Source organism: Dunckerocampus dactyliophorus, chromosome 1, assembly GCF_027744805.1.
Source record: "Dunckerocampus dactyliophorus isolate RoL2022-P2 chromosome 1, RoL_Ddac_1.1, whole genome shotgun sequence".
Taxonomy (NCBI): domain Eukaryota; kingdom Metazoa; phylum Chordata; class Actinopteri; order Syngnathiformes; family Syngnathidae; genus Dunckerocampus; species Dunckerocampus dactyliophorus.
The window spans coordinates 50112820-50131129 of NC_072819.1; the positions used below are offsets into that span (position 1 = coordinate 50112820).

An 18310-nucleotide genomic window follows, 5' to 3' on the forward strand; every position below is an offset into this window, starting at 1 on the left:
TGGTTTGTGTCTCATAATATTGTGACTTAAAAAAAGGAAGAGCAGGATTTCTTTAATATTTCAACTCGATGCTACTAAAACGACATTTACCTCACAAAAGTACAAATTTATTCTCATAAAAGTACGACGTTTGTCTCGTTAGCATAGGACTTTTTACTCTTCACATTTTAACTTTGTTCTCAAACAATTGCACCTGTTTTTTTTCCTGCTGTTTTTTTATTTTCCAACCCTCTTGTAAATGTTTTTCCTCATCGTTCTGACTTTATTCCCCACAGCATTTGGACTTTATTATCATAACATGACAACTTTTTCCTGCAACCTCATTTTCAAAAAATGTCAACTTTGTTGTTTTGCTTCTTTCTCCTAATATTCCCTCTTTCTCATTTCGTTAAATTCCGACTTTGTTAGATTACAGATTTCGTCTCTTAATATTTGGACTTTTGACCATTTTTACTAAAATATAGTTTTAGAATGTGCCGTGGTCCAAAAAAAAACAAACAAAAAAAACACCTGCGAGCCGCAAACGGCCCTGGGGCCACACTTTGGACACCCGCGTGCTGCCTCCTGTCACACTTTCATGACAAGACACACATCAATGACCTGACTAGGTCAAACAAAGTCTCGTGTGGATCTTACGGGGGCCAGGACGTGCAAAACAACTTTAACAAATTGTGAAACGCGCCAACATTTCACAAAACAAGTTAGTGTTTCAGGAAACACGCTGACAAAAGCCCGAACAGATCACAATCACACAAACCAGAAAGGCAAAACACCAAAGCCCAGACTGACCGGAATGGAGGCCAATGACGGTGCATGAATGCCGGTGCATGAATGCCGGTGCATGAATGATGGTGCATGAATGATGGTGCATGAATGATGGTGCATGAATGACGGTGCATGAATGCCGGTGCATGAATGATGGTGCATGAATGATGGTGCATGAATGATGGTGCATGAATGCCGGTGCATGAATGCCGGTGCATGAATGATGGTGCATGAATGATGGTGCATGAATGATGGTGCATGAATGACGGTGCATGAATGACGGTGCATGAATGACGGTGCATGAATGACGGTGCATGCCGTTGACATGATTGGCTTGAAACGTGTCTGTGTGTGTGTGTGTGTGTGTGTGTGTTTGCTGTGTTGAACAAAGACATGAAATAGTTGAAAACAATGCAATCGAGCGGCAGTGAACGCTCATCTTCCTTACAATGAACGTAGCAGATGAAAATAGAGCTTCCAACACGTCTTCTGCGTTCTTCCACCCAATCAGTCTGCATGAATACATTCTTGTACGTTTGGCTGCGGTGTGATTCCATGAACATCACTTTGTTGTCAACTCTACTGATGGTATTTGCTGCATGTATCAGTAAAGAAGTACAACTTAACTAAACGGCATCTCATGTCACGACGGCTAATTAACTTGTATCGCTTATGTGAATATTTGTTTTTTTGTTTGAAATAGCAAAACAACAACAGACGAGTAATATGCAGTAGTGTGAAGAAGTGTTTGCGCCCTTCCTGAGTTCCCCTGTTAAAACATAACTTAACTGAGATGAATTGAGCTCTATGAGTCTGGAAAAGGTTATAAAGCCATTTCTAAAGCTTTGGGACTCCAGCCAACCACAGTGAGAGCCATTATCCACAAACGGCAAAAACATGGAACAGTGGTGAACCTTCCCAGGAGTGGCCGGCCAACCAAAATGACCCCAAGAGCGCAGCCACGACTCATCCGAGAGGTCACAAAAGACCCCACAACAACATCCAAAGAACTGCAGGCCTCACTTGCCTCAGTTAAGGTCAGAGTTCATGACTCCACCATAAGAAAGACACTGGGCAAAAACGGCCTGCATGAGTTCCAAGACCAAAACCACTGCTGAACAAAAACAACATTAAGGCTCGTCTCATCTTGATGATCCCCAAGACCTTTGGGAAAATACTTTGTGGTCTGATGAAACAAAAGTTGAACTTTTTGGAAGGTGTGTGTCCCATTACATCTGGCAAAAAGAACATCATAGCAACAGTAAAATATGGTGGTGGTAGTGTGATGGTCTTCAGGACCTGGAAGACTTGCTGTGATAAATGGAAGCATGAATTCTGCTGAAGGAGAATGTCCGGCCATCTGTTGGTGACCTCAAGCTGAAAGCAACTTGGGTTCTGCTAATGTTTCCTGAAACACTAAAGAGCTAAACAGTTTGCTAAAGTGTTCCGCACTTCCCGGTCACCAACAGAACGTAAAGGAAATGTACCGCGTTGGTCAAAATGGCGTTGCTTCCAGTAAGTGCGGGTGTCGGTGCGTCCCCTTCCGGTTTGGGTGATTGTGTTTTGTTTGGGTGTTTTGCACGTCTTGGCCAGCAGCTTAGATTAGAACTGAACTTAGCCGCACAGCGAGTGGAACGTGTCCCAACACTCTGAGATCTCCAGCTATTCCCATCATCCAGATGGGGAGGGGTTCAAGTGCAGCCCATTTGGCATTGTTGGCCTGCAGCACTCCCTCACAGAAAGAAGCCCTCGAGGTTTGTTCAGGTTACCTTTTGGACTCTTGAGAGTGCTGAAGCCCTGCAAAGTAAAACGCTTTTTAGCCACCGAGGACCTGTCCGTGGTTAGACTTGTCACCGTCTCATCTGGAAGCAATGTGGTGAAATGCGGGGAGGTGAGAAGATCACAGAATCACAAAGGGAGCGCCGAAAGAACATGGGGGGGGGGGGCGGCGAAGAGAAGAGAAGGAGGCCAGATCAGTGAAAGATAAGAAAGCAGTTTTAAAAACGGTCCCAGGACGCCTTCGAGAGCGTTCACCTTTGTGTTTGGGTGAAGAGCTGCTGTCGGACGCGGGGCTGGGCTCCGGCTTCTTCTGGTTCTTCTGGCTGCTGCTCCAGAAGGGGCTGCGTGGGGACGGCAGGAGAACGTCACCACCACGGCACACGCAAACTGAAACTGGTGAGGAATTGTCGGCAGCGCCAACCTGAGGGAGATGGAGCCGTTGCTGCTGGCGTGGTTCGGGGAGTCTCCGCTCTTCTGCTGGCTGGCATCTGCAAATGTTTGGACAAAAAGTCACCAGCGGATCCAGAGGAACCGAGGTGGGCGGGCGCGCACGGTACCTCTGCAGGCTTGGAGCTGCTGGGTGAGAACTTTGCGGATCTCGTTCAGCCACGCCGTTTTGATCTCAGGTGTGGGAGCCTAGACGTGACAAACAGGATGGAAGGGGAGCACACGGTGAGCATGAAATGCTTCATTTTGCATTCGCGTGGCGTGTTTCCACTTTAAGACAGGACTAGCAGTACAGCAGGGTGTCCTAGGAGCTACCTGGGGGCCATTTGTAGACACCAGCTGCTTTCTTATTGGCCCGCTGCACATACATGTGAAAATAAACACAATTTAACAAGAAAATAAAAAAAACAACAACCAAAAAAATGGAAAAATCTGCAGAAATTTTACAAGAATAACAAAGAGTTGTAATCTAACCAGAAAAAGTCCTAATTTCACAGGAATAATGAAATATTATGAGGATAAATAACACCTTATATTAAAGAAAGACTTTTTTCTTAAAGTTGTCATAGTACGAAAAACAAAACAAAGTTGTAATTTTGGGGAAATTTTGGTTGCCGAAAAAGTTGTGATGTTCCGAGACTGAAGTGAAAATATGATGAGAGTCAAGTCGTAATCACGAGAAGAACTTTCACAGGAAGAAAACTGAAATACGTGAAAAAGCAGCTGTCATTTCACGAGAAGAACGTCAAAACATTCTAAGTCAAATTATGGAGAAAGAAATGTCATTTTAGGAGCATCAAGTTGAAATATTCAAGAACATTTGAAGTTGCAATAAGAAACAAACTAAACTTAAGTTGGCCTTTTTGGAAAATTAAGTTGCTGAAAAAGTCATAATTTATGAGAAGAAAATTTATGAAGATTATTTAAGCGGGAAGTCCAAATATTTGGAAAATTAAAAAAACAAAGAAAAAAACAGCAGAGACTCCAGCTGATCCTTCGACAACAACCAAAACGTGCAAAAACGAGGCAATTGTTCCATTAGCAAATCATGTTAATCCAATTAATCCGTTCCAGACACCCAAAATATTAACAAGAGATAAACTGTATCGAGAATAATTCTAATTTTACCTGCAGAAAACAATGAGAAATAATTACAAATGACGAATGGATGGAACTTATTGTTGATGCCGACTTCCCATACATGCTGGCCGGATGGAATTCAGGAATGTTTCACACCTTTTTTATCAAAATGCTTTGCCTGGCAACTTTCTTTGGCCCGTGGCGGGTCATTTAGCAGCCGCACTCAATAAAAAATGCGTCAGCAACACGTCGGGTGCTTTGTTCGGGCACTCGATTTCGTGAAACGATACAGTACAGGGCAAAAGGACGTTGCACGCAATAGGGTGTGAAAACCGAGGCAAAGTTTGGTCGAAAAACTTTTCAAAGAAAAACAAATTATACAAAAACCGGGGTGTACAAAAACCGCCAAAAGCTGATTTTTCCAGATAATAACAAAGAAATCTTACCTGGACAATGAAGACTTCCTCTCTGGAGTTACACCAAATCTCAAACTTCTTGTTGTCTCCTTTCGCGCTCTCTGTGATTCCCACCGCACTCATCTGGGACGGGGAAAAGGCGAAGCCAACGTGAGTGTTGGACAGCATCGAGTCATACGAGTGCTTGGAAAGTTAAGTCCAACGTTAAACCTTTCACACTCATGTACCGGAGCTTCAAGACAAGAGCAAAGGGTACGTAGGACACAAATTCTCTTAAATATCTACCTGCAGAGGAAATTCCGTTAAAATCTCATGTTGCGAAATATGCTGATTTTGCCCCGGAATTACGGCGTACATGCAATCTGTAGTGCGCCGTGCGCAGTGTGGCCTACACGAAATGACACTTGATTTTCTTCCCTGGACTTTTTGATGATCAGAAAAATGGAAATGGCTGCTCTGTTGACTTTTAAAAGAAATGTCTCAGCCTAAGTTATGACATATTTTGTGGTACGGTTATACTTGCCAAGGTCCGTGGGTCCATCACTGCTGTTGTCTTGACTCGATGTGAAAGCAACGGGAACCAAAGGCACCATTTCCCGCTATGAAATGTGCTCTAACTCCTTTAATACTTGGGGTCGAGAAGTGAATGACGTATCCAATTAAAGTTCAAGTCAAGTTTTATCACAGACTTGATTTCATTCAACCTGTTCATTCTCAAGCGTTGGTTGCACTTTATTCATTCATTCATTTATACCCAAATCCCTTACAAAAAAAACAAGGCAATCGAGGAAACGTCAGCCGCACTGTCCAGTCTCCACACTGGCTAAAAAGCCACTCAATCGATTACAAGTTACTGGCTCGTTTCGGATCGTATCGTTCTACATGAACCGACATCGTCCTTGAATCGTATCGGCAACCACGAATCGTGATACGCATCGTGAATCGTTACAACCCGAGTTTGTTAGTGAGTCTCGGCTCGCCACAAACTTCTCAAATTCAAAAGTGACGAAACCGAATTCCTTTAAAAAAAAAAAAAAAAGATGACTTTACAAAGTCGAGAGTTTCACCCTCACCGTCGACAGCTCCTCCGTTCGCCCCTCCCCTCAGGTGAAGAGTGTGGGTGTCATCCTGGTTAGCGAGCTGTCATACAAATCCCACATCGCCTCCGCAATATGAATCGTCTCCGGCCTTCCCTCACGACCCACGCTGCCTCTATCCTGATCCACAGCCTGGTCACTTTCCGCTTCGACTACCGCAACTCACTCCTTTTTGGTCTCCCCCAGAAGTCCTCCGTAAACTTCAACTGGTCCAGAACTCCTTCATTTTGTCACATCACCCCCCCTCCTACAGCAACCTCGCTGGCTCCCGGTCCATCGGAGAATTGACTACAAACTCCTCCTTCATACCCTCAAGGCCACACACGACCTCAGCCCTCCGTACCTGCAGCATTCTACACGCTGCACATGTGATTCTATTTAAAAATAGCGGCGGACTCACGTTGAGAGAGTGTTTAAAGCTGTAAGACGGGGCTTTTTCGTATCCCTCGCCGTTCTCCTCCCTCTTCTTGCAGAAGAGCAGGGCCTTCTCATGCAAGAACAGGTGCCTCTGCATGGGCTTGAACCTGGCTAGGTCCTTGACCTTGGCATGGCCTTTCTTGTGCTCCGTCCACACACTGAAGGAGCCCTGCATGAGCAAACGACCCAGCTCCGAGAGGTTTCCCTGAAAGAAGAAAAGGAAGCTACTGTCACTCACAAGCTGCACAGACATAAAAAGAGGAACACTGAAACCTTGCCAAAATGCACGCATGCCTCATATCCTGTGATGGCAATCAGGTGCATGGAGTCATTGACAGCCTTAAGGATGCCCAGAATGGAGGACAGCGCTTCCTGGAGGTCGCTGCAGCCATCACAGCCTTTGCTGTATTTTAAGAACTCCTGCCAACACAAACAGGGAGGCATCGTCAGTCTTGTGCGCCTCATGCAAACTAACCCCCACACCATCGCAAGGCGTCACCTTCAACAGCAGCTGGTACTTGGTGATTCTCTGAACGGGTTTAAGGAGGTAGGAGTCCAATCCGAGTTTATGCTCCAGCTTCTTTTGACACTCCTGGTGTACAAAACATTCAACAATAAATCCCTTCTGTTGTGCCTGGACAGCACTTGCACAAAATCATTCTATTTTGAACAAGTGAAGGAAACCTCTCTCGCACAAATATCAGGGAAGTCCGATAACATCGGCCCAATACTGGCATAAAAATGTAACATCCTCGATCTTGTTCAGTTGTGAATTTACGTTTCCCACGATAACGGAAGCTACCGAAGGCTAGAATCTCCGCTTGATGATGACGGCTTTCGTCTTAGCCACGGCTCTGCTGCCTCGATACAGCTTCTTTCCTCCATGTGGACACACACCCATGCGGGACCTCGCTCTCATGGCACGTAAGAATGTGCTTGAATAAACAAGTGTCATATCCATAGGATAGAATATATTACTTCAAATCTGATAACAAACTAACAAACAGAGCTGCTTGAAAGCTGCGGTCTATGTTACGCATATCGAAATAGGAAATTGAGAGTTGGACAATATCGGCATATCGGACATCGCTAACAAATGTTGATTCTATTCACAGGCGCTGATTCTGAACTGCTCCGGATGTCGCAGCGTGGAGGATTGGAGTTGTGATGCATGGGAAGATAAAAGGCTAACTGGGGTTGTTGCTTTAGCAATAATGGTTTTCATCCCCAATTCTGTAATACCACGCATTGTTATACTGCTGAAGTTCATCATGTAAAGAACCTGGAAGAAGGCACAGTCGGAGCACTGTCTCCATAAGCTCTCAGAGCGAGGTTTATTCTGGCAGTAAGCCTCGTAGATCTGCAGGTCCTTCATCTGATGAAAGAACAAAAGCTTTTGACTTTTCTGCAACAATTGATGAGGTGTGTTTGACAAGAGGAAAGATCCTTGCTACTGATTTAACCTCATGAGTCTTAATTCAATTGCTTACTCGTTCCAAAAAGCAGCGGCCCACAAGTTCAGGGCAGTCGGTGTATGCCTCCAGTTCCTTCAGGAACGTCCTGGAAATCCAATTCGGATTAGTCGAAGATACACGAGCGCACAAAAGGCCGGTTGTTTCCTCTCTGAAAGAAGCTTACCTCTTATGAAACTGGTAGATTTCAGACATATTCCCAAAGAGGATGTCCTTCTTGCTCAGCAGCGTGCTGGGAATGAGGTGAGCCATGGTGGGGTTGTCCATCTCTGCCGCATAGCCCTGGAGCAACACATGCAGCGCTGTTCAAGAACTCTATCGACCGTCGTGCACACCACCACCACCACCACCACCACCACCACCACCACCACCACCACCAGAGCTCACCTCCAAAACACACAGAAGCTCCTCCACGTATGCTCTCTCCGTCTCCAGCAGCTCATTCATCACATGGCTGGAAAACACACACATGCACACACATGCACAGGCCTGTTTTGTTGTTGTTGTTGACAGCAATAATGAAGTCTGAAGACTCTCACCGTCGCAGCACAGCCAGGTTTTCTTCTTCTTCTGAGAGGGAGGCGTGTCTGGTGCCACCATTGTGTACGGGGGACTCCACCTACACAAAACAAAACCTTCAGCGTGGCTCCCAAAGGTTTCAAGGTGTCGTGTTTGATACGGCTGACAACAGCATTGACCTTCTTGCAGAGGGCGTTATCTGCAGAGTACCTCCTCTCTTTCCTCTGTTGATCTGACGAAACGAGAGGAGAACGTCATATCGTGCAAATCTACAAATACTCCTGCATCATGATGGAAAAGGCATACTGGGAGACGCCTGCGGGGACTTGACTTCCGGTCTTGGTGCCACAGGCTGAACTGGACGTGTCTGTTTGGCGGCAAGTTTTTTCAGGCTGATGCGTCTCTTCTCAAACATCTCCTGGACGGAGCTTTGCTTCTGGAAAACTCTGTCCACCTGGTCCTGATGGAAGACATATCAGCGAGATGGAAGGCTTGTAGAAAGGTACATAACTTTGGTCCGGGTTGCGGGGGCAGTAAATTAAGAGCTTTGCCATCATAGCAGCAAATAAACAAGCCAACATTCATGAAAACGTAGGGAGTCAGACAAACTGACCCTGAGCTGAGGTGTGAGCACCGCCTCATACTGGCAGCAGATGGCACTGCAGTCGACGAGGGTGTGAAGCAGCGCCGTCTCCAGGTATCGTTCCAGTTCTTGCAGGGCTGCCTCCGCTCCGTCCTGTGACTGACATCGGTCCACCGGCTGGCTTGCCAGTAAAAAGATTCCCTCTTCGCACCAACGGGAAGCCTGATGGAACACATCCGTTACGCACTTTTAATGTTCTCGCAGAAACACACGCCCGAGTACCTTCTCCAGAGCATGGTGGAGCTCCATTGCTGTTAACAGGAAGTTCTTCTTGGTCCTCAGAGTGGAGCTGATCTCTTCACACACTCCTCTCAGCTCACTGCACTTTGGCCGAATGGAGTCCTCAGCATAGTGAGAGCTCTCGATTAGACTGTCGCCTTCGCTGGCCAGTGACAGGGCGTAGTCCAGAACGTCCTGTTGGAACATCAAAGAGGCCCAACATGGAGGGAGGTTACATGAAGACAGCAGAGGATGCAGTGGATGATGAACTGAAATGGAAAAGTCATGTCGAATAGACGTACTACATCAAAATGTCCTCATGTTGTATCGTAATGCCAACAACTGCCTCTAATTGAAATTCTGAATAGTCATGTGGTTCTCCGTATGAAACCCCCTGAATCAAGTGTCTATCTACTCTATTGCAACTCTACAAAACTCAGAGTCAACAACTACTGTATTTGTTTTTATACACCATGTTAGAGTTGTGTTGCAGCTGTTTCAGCGAGTGTTCCTTACGCAGGCCTTTTCCTCGTGACCGCTGAGCTCTTGGAGGACGTGCTCGGCATGGGCGGGGCTCACGCTGACCTCCGAGAAGCCGCATAACCGCTCTGATGTCACGTCCAGCTGGGAGCGTACCTGCGAGCGGCAACACAATGGCAAAAAAAGCATCTTGGAGACGATGTTTCTCCTCCGAGTCCAGGGAGGCCTGGAAATGTGTTCTCATCTCACCTCACGGAAGTGCTGCTCGAAATGGCGAAGCTGCAAACACTGCTCCAGTTTGGCGCGGTGCCGCTCCCAGAAATCATCAAATGCCGTCTTCGTCTCGTCCAACTGACCCAGGAGTCTGAGAAGAATCACCAGAAAAAAGGTCAAGTGAGTGGTGGTTATAAAAATGTACAGGAATCCCTTGCCACTTCCAATTCCGCGGCTTCGCTCTCACGGTTTTTCCAACGTATATTGATAAATCATGCTGTTTTGTGCTTGAATACAGCCCATTGTTGTACAAATTCAGGCAAATTGTACATGCGTTTTGCCTAAATCAAACATTTAAGCATAAAAATGGATTCATCAATTCAAATGCATTCAGAAGACGCATTCAAAGACGTTGACGTAGTATTCTGGTCACTAGGTGTCAGTAGTGCTACACACAAGCACCAGACTTGATCGCCGGAACAACAGGCTTTTATCGCAGGTTTGAATGGCCTCACAACAGGCACAATAACCCCGAAGAAAAACATGGCCTACTGTTACAGCCATATAACATAGAACTCAGCTAGAACCCGCGTCATCACTTCCTGTCCGCCACTCACTCTGCTCCCCTAGGAGATATGCAGTATTCTCCACTGGTCAGTAGGTGTCAGTAATGTTACATTGATGAGACAATAGCCACAACAGGAACAGAAAAGGAAGTAAAATCAGAACCAGGGACTCTTCCGATGCTAACATGTGGGAAGCTATATTATGTCTTATATGTGTTTTCTTCTCTTATGGACAATCGATGCGATGCAAACACAAATGACAGCACAAAACACACACAGAGCAGTTGCTGTGTGTATGTTTTCTACATGTTCATTTGCTGTGTGTTCATAGTGTTATTTCTTTTACGACACCGTGAGTCAGATTGTTATGACCAAATAAGGCAAGCTAAAGTGCTTCTGACCATGTCTTGCACAACGCCGAGTGCCACAAGATTATATTTTTATACTTGCAACATACAATGAACTGGCGACGACACATTTAAATCACCCTTCATAAACAAGCACACAGTATCAAGCCCCTGTTACCGCTGTACAGTGGCTAAGTTGTCCAGCTCATCGTGGGTCATGCTGTAGTCTGGGTCCGTGCGCAGAGGCTCATTGATGCACTCCAACAGGCGGCCTCCTTGAGACTGCGCCACCTGCAGGTCCTCCTGGAAAACACATGCCACAACACGAAAGGACGCAAGGGCCCCTTTGATATTTTGTAAACCAGCACATTGAGATATTAGGGCTGGCAAACGCATTAACGGATGTTTCCTTAATCGTACGCGCGATAAACGTGGGCGCGTCCTGTTTGACCCTCGGCCCACGCTGTAGTTTCAGGAAGTAGCGGTGACTGTGAAGCGGGAACAAATATTGAGCAGAAATGGACAAAAAAGGGTATTAATTGGTAGATTTAGCTTCAAAGCCCTGGCAGATGGCTCTCACAACAAGACCAAAGTTATTTGTGTCTACTGTCGCTGTCACGGAGTCAACTTGCCAGAGAAAAGCGAGAAGTTACTGAAGCACTGCCGGTATTTTTTATTGTCATTTATACAGCGGTACCTTGGCAAATGTGGGCCGTCTCTCGGCTGATTTTTTGTACTGCCAGCTAAAATTTGGGCACGAGCTGCTAGTTAACGGCAGGCATAGCCGAGGACAGCTATTTGACCATGGCTGAAGAGCCAGTAGTGCTAGCATTAGCAGCGCACTAGCTAGTCATCAACATATCAGTAAAACACACGTACATTATAGCCATCCATCCATCCATCCATTTTCGATACCGCTTCATCCTCATTAGGGTCGCGGGGGCATGCTGGAGCCTATCCCAGCTGACTTCGGGCGACAGGCGGGTTACACCCTGGACTGGTCGCCAGCCAATCGCAGGGCACATATAGACAAACAACCATTCACACTCACAGTACATTATAGCAATTTATTTTATCTTATTATGTATTGTGTACAACTATGACAAGAACAACATCAAATTTAAAGCATAAAATAATAATACCGAGCCGCCATCCACCAGTACCAGCCTGGACTTTTGTTTTTCGGAGAGGTTGTGTACCGAAGAAATATCCACATTAGTGTTCAATAAGGTCATCAAATCTTACCTTTATGCATTCTCACATAGTATCAGCATTTGGGAGCAAATATGAGGTGAAAGAAAAAGGCTAAAAATACAGTATAGTAGTCTATCTGCACAGCGTGGGACAAAGTTAGAAGGCGCGTTCAAGGGCCATCAAACAAAGTGGAACAAAAAACAGCTGGCATTAAACATGCAAAAAACTGTGGGTTTCTAAAGGTATGTTATTTTTTTAATAATATATTGGCCCATATTTCCAAATTGATATCCCTTTACATAAAATTTGATGTAGTTATCGTATTTCCGTATCAAATCATTTACCCGTTACTGTATTGGTATGAACTTTTTCTTCTTAAATTACACTTTTTTGCTCGCTTTTCCATTTCTGTTGTTGTTTTCCCCCCACATATTCAACATTTACATTTTCTTTTTCCCTGTAATATTATGACTTTATTCCCATAATATTTTGACTTTATTCTCATATTATTCAATTTTTTTTCCCCAACCTAATTTTGCAAAATATGCAACTTCATTTTTTTGTTTTGTTTCTCATGCTACGACTTTAGAAAGAATAACATCTCTCTTTCTTTCATTTGCAACTATAGGCTTCTAAAAATGTTTTTCCTGATAATATTCTGACTTTCTTCTCGTGAAACCTTTTTCCCCCCGTGAGATGACACTTTTCACGTCATATTATGACTTCACGCTCCTAATACTTCGATTTATCCTTGCTAAAGTACTGCTGGTTTTACAGCACCGACTAACATCTGGCAACCCAATAAAAAGTGATGACATCCTCCCCGTCTAAGATAATAAGTGGGAAACAGACCTTCATTTTGTCCTTCTTCAGAGAGTGCGCGTGTAGCAGGCTGGCGGTGGCCTCGGCATCGTTGGGTAATTCTGTCTCTGCGAGCTCGGTGCCAAAGGCCTGCAGAGTGTGAGCTGTTGTCTTCACCATGAGAGCAAAGGCTTCAAGGGCCTGTGGTGAACATGCAGAAGCATGCATACACACCGGGCGCACAGAAAGGTAGCATGTTGGATGCTGGCGTGTGGACATACAGTGCGGTGTGAAATCCAGCTTTCGTGGCAGTATTCCAGCGAGCCCCCCAGCTCTGTGGTTAGTTGTCCTGGGTCGATGTAGGCATGGAGCTCGGTCACCGAACTCAGCATGACCACCTGCACGGATGCAAGACAGATTGGAACCGTGGGGGCGGCACATGAGTCAAGCAGAACAGAGGGAAATAAATTACCGTAATTTCCGGTGTACAAGATGCTGCTATTTTCTTAAACTTTGAACCCTGAGGCTAATTCATGACTAAGTTCTAATCTTGCAACATATCCTACTACTAATCGATGGAATACTGTGCCGCTCACGAGTCAGTGAGGAAACGGTAGCTCTTTCTTTGGCAGGAGCCAATCACGAGCTATAAGAGATCTCATGACGAGCTTGTCAACCCACTGAAAACTGCAGGCCATGACTCAATATAACAGTCTGACTCAAAACTCATCACACAGCAACTTAACACTCAAAGGTAGCAAAGAAATATACTGTACAAGTACCAATACGAGTTTAAAATAGTTTAAAATTCTTCCCATAATTCATTTCATCCCAGCAAAGCATTTCATTGGTTATGGCTGCGATGATGTCAGAGGAGCCCAGGGGGAGGCCCCCCTGGGCTCCTCTGGCTCCCTCTGGTAGACGGAGGCAGCATTGTAGCGCCGCAGCAGCAATAACCGATGAAATGCATTATGGGAAGAAGTTAAAATAGCTGTTTCTTTTATTTTTAAGTCGGATTGGTACTTGTTTTGTGTATTTCTTAGCTACCTTTTGAGTGTTAAGTTGCTGTGTGATGAGTTTAGTATTTGTAAGATGAAACCGTGAGTCAGACTGTTGACCTGCGATTTTCAATGGGTTGACAAGCTCGTTGTGACTTCCCTTATAGCTCGTGATTGGCTCCTGCCAAAGAAAGAGCTACCTGGTCCTCGTGAACTTGTGCGCACCACAATATGCCATTTTATGACGTGGACATGTGCGGCTTATAGTCCGGTGTGGCTTATATATGTCCAAATCTGTTTCTAAATTTAGTGGGTCTGGCTTAAAAAGCGTGTGTCCCATACACCGGTATGGTGTATAAGACAATATATGGTAGAAAAATTGCAGGGTCCGCACGGTGGCCTAGTGGTTCGCATGTTGGCCACGCAGTCCGGTTTTCTCCCACATTCCATGAGACTCCACGCGTGAGACCCTAAATTGTCCATAGGTATGAATGTGAGTGTGAATTGTTGGTTGTCTATACAAACCCTGGCGACCAGCCCGGGGTGTACCCTGTCGTTCTCCCAAAGTCAGTTGGGATAGGCGCCAGGACAAGGACAAGGTGGAATAGGAAATGTACGGATAGACAATTGCAGGGAGATAAACCAGCCGCACCTTCATCTTGAACTCATCCTTGTTGAACTTGAAGAGGAAGTCCGACAGTGCCCGCTGGAGCAAAGTAGTGGGACGAAGCACCAGAACCAAGTTTACATTCCCTGGAAAGGAGCCCTGGGGAAGCATTTTATTGTCTAATGTTAGTCACAATAATAATAATAATAATAATAGTAACAATAATAACCAGACTTCTTCAGTGTGCATCTTCAGCACATTGTTCCATGGACACCAGATGTGGGACCTCATCAGTGGTTGGTGTGGACCAGTGATTCCAAACCAGTGATTCACCGTTTTCTCGAATGAACGCGCATTGTTTTCTACGTCCTTGTGGTGTATTAGAGCGATCTATCGGTGCTCTGTTGCATGTGTTTAGCATGTTATTGTATTTCCTACTGCTGCCAGTAGAGGGTGTTGTACACGCTCGTGAGAGTTGAAGACGCGTGCAGCATCTTGTCTCAGTATGTGTTTACGAGCATATTAGGAACCCACAGTGACAATAGCCGGCTAAATATAGAGCCTTATGCTTATGCTTATACGGCTTTTACGTTTTTTTGCACGACAGGCAAAAGAGGTGATGACGCAACTCTCCCCTAATGGATTTCACTTCAGAGCAATTTTAAGACATACAAAATGTGTGCATTTTATAAGAGCTCGGCAGAGATCACGTGGGCGGAAAAAAGCACACTCGACAGCAAGGAGGAAGTGAGAGAGCGTGCAGGAGTGTAGCGCGCAGAAGGTTACGCATTGTAAAGGACTTTTAAGCAACGCGCACGCACGTGCATGCACACGCGTCACACACATAGTTCATTTCCAAATGTGAAAATTGCAAATAGTTCATGGTGTAAATTATTTTGATGTTGTTTATTTTGGTAAAGTTGTTTCCATATTTAAGCCATCACAAAAGCAAAAAATGTTTGTGCCAAAACAAAATGTATCCTTTCACAAAGAGCTGGTTTTCTCCCTTTTTTTTTTTTAGTCGTGAATTGATATTTTCCTGAAACTTACCTAAGTTCTACCGCTGATTCCTAAAGATCAGAAAAAGGTAGAAAAACCTTTTTCTCTTGACGAAAGACGGGACGCCAATCTTTCTTTTGGTAGGTTCCATGTTCACTGAGCCGTAGAACACAACATTCTGTTGCCCTGATCGATCAGTCAAGATCAGTCAAAATCGTCTAAAATGGCCGCTACTGAAGGGGCTGTCTTTTGAAGAATGCCTACGATTGAATGAGTTCATATTTATTTTGTGAGATTTCTTTTTTTCTTTTTCTGCCTCACACTTTCAGTTCCTGTGGGACTAATGGCCATGTGCCCACAGAGTATCGGTACTTTTTGAGTGAATGTCGTAAAGTGCAGCAAGACTGCAAGAACCAAACAGAAGCAGAAGATGCCGTGAACGTTTGTCAAACAGCTGCACCGCAACTTTGGGAATAATGCAAGCGCCCGTCTCCTCGGTTAAACCCCCCCGAGAATTAGAATTATTGGGTGAACGTCCTTGAGCACATTGCAAGAAAATGTGCACCAAAAAGAAGCAAATGTAGCTGCGACCGAGTCAAGAAGATGACCTGCACGCACCGAGCACAAACACATTCATCCTAGTCATGAAATGCCTGCATGGAGTTGCCATGGAAACCGCTCTCCTGGGAAAATGCACAGGCAGCGATGAAGCCACCGGGCGAGGGATGATGGAGACACACACACACACACACACACACACACACACGTACGCATTTTGGTTATGTGTTTTCTTAATTGTATATTGAGAAAGTGTAACCCAGACTAACACTCAATCCACAATGTGCATTTAATTTATGGATTAATCCTGTGCGGCCCGAGTTGCATTAACATGACAATGCACACGCTGCCTCACTACATGCTAATACACACACACACACACACATATTCGTGATGGGCACACAGACAGCCAAGCACATCCGAGATGAAAGGCGGCCATAAATAAATGATAAGAATTAGAATACAAATTTCTGCTGGCAAGGTTGTTTTATATTCTCTGAGGGAGTAAAACCGACCCCGTCTTTCCAACAATGTCCTTGTGGCTCCCTTGAGGGGGTGGGCAGGAGAGCCACGTGCTAATCCACAAAGCTTGAGCCCCCTGTCCTTTGGAACAAAGAGGGCTTTAATGTAGCAGTGAGACGCTGTCAACCGTACACACAAAAGTGTTGGGACACGGCTCTCGGTTATTCTTAGCAATCAAGGGTTCAGCTAGACCAGGGGTGTCCAAACTTTTTCCAGCGAGGAAAATGAAAAGGATGCAAAGGGCCACTTTGATATTTTGCAAACCAACACGCAGAGAAGCTACATGTAGCTCAAGAAACAAATGCATGTTTTTTCCTCATAATAATACGAGTTTATTCTTGTAAAATTGCGGCTTTTGTGCTTCATTCGATTGACTTTTTTTCTTAATATTTTGACTTTATTCCCCTAAAATTACAGCTGTTTTTTTTTTCCAATTTCTGCTGGGGTTATTTTATTTCAATTATTTCATTTCAGCTTTCCTCTTGTGAATTTTCTTCTCGTAATTATAACTTTATTACCATAACATTTTTTATCTGTGTCTTTATTTCAACATTGTTACTAAAATGATATTTTTCCTCATATTACCAGTTTATTCGTGTAAAATTACAACATTTTTCTCATTCGAAAATTTTTCTCTTAATATTTTGACTTTACTCTGTGTAAACAGTAGAAATGTTTTCCATTTCTACTGTTGATTTTTTTTGTATAAAATATTTGAACTTTCTTCTTGTCTATTTTCTTCTCCTAATATTTTCACTTCATTCCCATGTTATAAGTCCCCCGCCACCCCCCCAACCTAAGGTTCCAAAAATTACAACTTTATTCATTGTTTCTGACTTAAAAAAAAAAAAAAATTCTTTAATATGTCAACTTCATGCTACTAAAATGACATTTTTCCTCACACTAGTACTTTATTCTTGTCAAATGAAGGCTTTCTTTCCTTGCGAGATTACAACTCTTCTCTTCATATTTTGACTTGTGATTGATTTTCCCATTTTTGCTGCTGCTGTGTCTTTGTTAAATTACATTTTTAGAGTGTGCTGGTGCGTGGTCACACCTCTGAGCTAAACTCATTCATGGTCCCCAATATTAATCCTTTATATTTTGGATTGGCAATCCTGCCCTCCCAGCTTTGTGGGAAACATGAAGTGTGTCCAGCAGATCGTCATTCGTCATGGTCGGCTCTTCAAGTGTATCAAAGCGTGCCTCCGCGTGTCTCATGCACATTGATGGGCACCACTTTTTTTCTAGTTTATTGCCTCTTTCCTGCTCTTGGCACATTCTTTACCTGCAGCTGCGAGAAAATATAGACAAACAGTGCCAAAACTAGTCTTCACGCGTGCCATATATTCATAAATGACACGTATTGCCACGACAAATTGCAAGAATATGTGGAGGCAAAATGCGTGCATGTGTAAACACCACTTGACTCGTGGTGCAAACCAAAAAATAAGCTTAGCACGTAACAGGTAAGTTAAGACATAATAAACTGGCCGTAGAGTGACCAAGGGTCGCCACATAGCGCCACCACTGTACAACGGCACTTCCCGTGCGAGCTCCCCGCACCGTGACACAGCAGTCCAGGAACAGTGACGGGGAAGTACCGCTGTAGCTACTGAGCCGAATATTTAACGTCCACCGTGAAACTAACTCCACCACAGTACACCGCGTGGCGTTTTCTTCTTCGTGCGGGTGGCAGGAGTCGCACCTACCATGTTGGAGTGAGGCCCAGAGTCACGAACGCGATGCGGAAACCGGATCAGCCCGATCTCGTGGCGGAGGACTATATTATCCGATCTTCAAAATACAGCGGATTGGCAGCTGATCCTGAAGGTCCGATCGGGACATCCCCGAGCGATAATGCATTTTGCTGACAGAATCCAGCCATGTCCCGCAAAATTGAGAGCGACAAACGCCAACCTACAGTATAAGTTACTCATGCTCGCCTCCATGGCGGCAAGTAAACTACATTTCTACAAGTACAAGTACTACAAGTAGTATAGTACAAGTAGTTTAGTATCGCTATCACTGGAGGACAGGGAAGAGCTAAACACGTGACACACTGAGCAAGCCATACTAGCCACTAAATTTGCAACTTCATTCTGTTTTCAGTTGTCTCTCACAATATTGCGACTTTAGAAAATAAAATTTAATTTCAACCTTATTCTTCT

General features: G+C 44.6%; 1 protein-coding gene across 12 annotated transcripts in view; it reads right to left on the minus strand.

The window, feature by feature from the left end:
* The window catches only part of mcf2la (mcf.2 cell line derived transforming sequence-like a), a 50537-nt gene that overhangs the window by 5159 nt on the left and 27068 nt on the right, over window positions 1-18310 (minus strand). For 8 of the 12 annotated variants that reach the window (XM_054770312.1, XM_054770278.1, XM_054770304.1 and 5 more), the window contains 23 exons: window positions 14106-14219; window positions 12737-12853; window positions 12507-12656; window positions 10639-10763; window positions 9584-9698; window positions 9371-9490; window positions 8858-9049; window positions 8606-8797; window positions 8299-8452; window positions 8172-8224; window positions 8013-8092; window positions 7861-7927; window positions 7640-7755; window positions 7492-7561; window positions 7284-7376; window positions 6501-6593; window positions 6296-6421; window positions 5985-6206; window positions 4518-4610; window positions 3102-3180; window positions 2966-3032; window positions 2800-2885; window positions 2535-2627 (listed from right to left, as the gene is read on the minus strand). In XM_054770312.1, the coding sequence (XP_054626287.1) occupies window positions 2535-2627; window positions 2800-2885; window positions 2966-3032; window positions 3102-3180; window positions 4518-4610; window positions 5985-6206; window positions 6296-6421; window positions 6501-6593; window positions 7284-7376; window positions 7492-7561; window positions 7640-7755; window positions 7861-7927; window positions 8013-8092; window positions 8172-8224; window positions 8299-8452; window positions 8606-8797; window positions 8858-9049; window positions 9371-9490; window positions 9584-9698; window positions 10639-10763; window positions 12507-12656; window positions 12737-12853; window positions 14106-14219 (2617 nt within the window). Of the gene's footprint in view, window positions 1-1273; window positions 1278-2534; window positions 2628-2799; window positions 2886-2965; window positions 3033-3101; window positions 3181-4517; window positions 4611-5984; window positions 6207-6295; window positions 6422-6500; window positions 6594-7283; window positions 7377-7491; window positions 7562-7639; window positions 7756-7860; window positions 7928-8012; window positions 8093-8171; window positions 8225-8298; window positions 8453-8605; window positions 8798-8857; window positions 9050-9370; window positions 9491-9583; window positions 9699-10638; window positions 10764-12506; window positions 12657-12736; window positions 12854-14105; window positions 14220-18310 lie in introns of all 12 variants that reach the window. The other 4 variants (XM_054770347.1, XM_054770339.1, XM_054770364.1 and 1 more) reach the window with 3 other exon arrangements.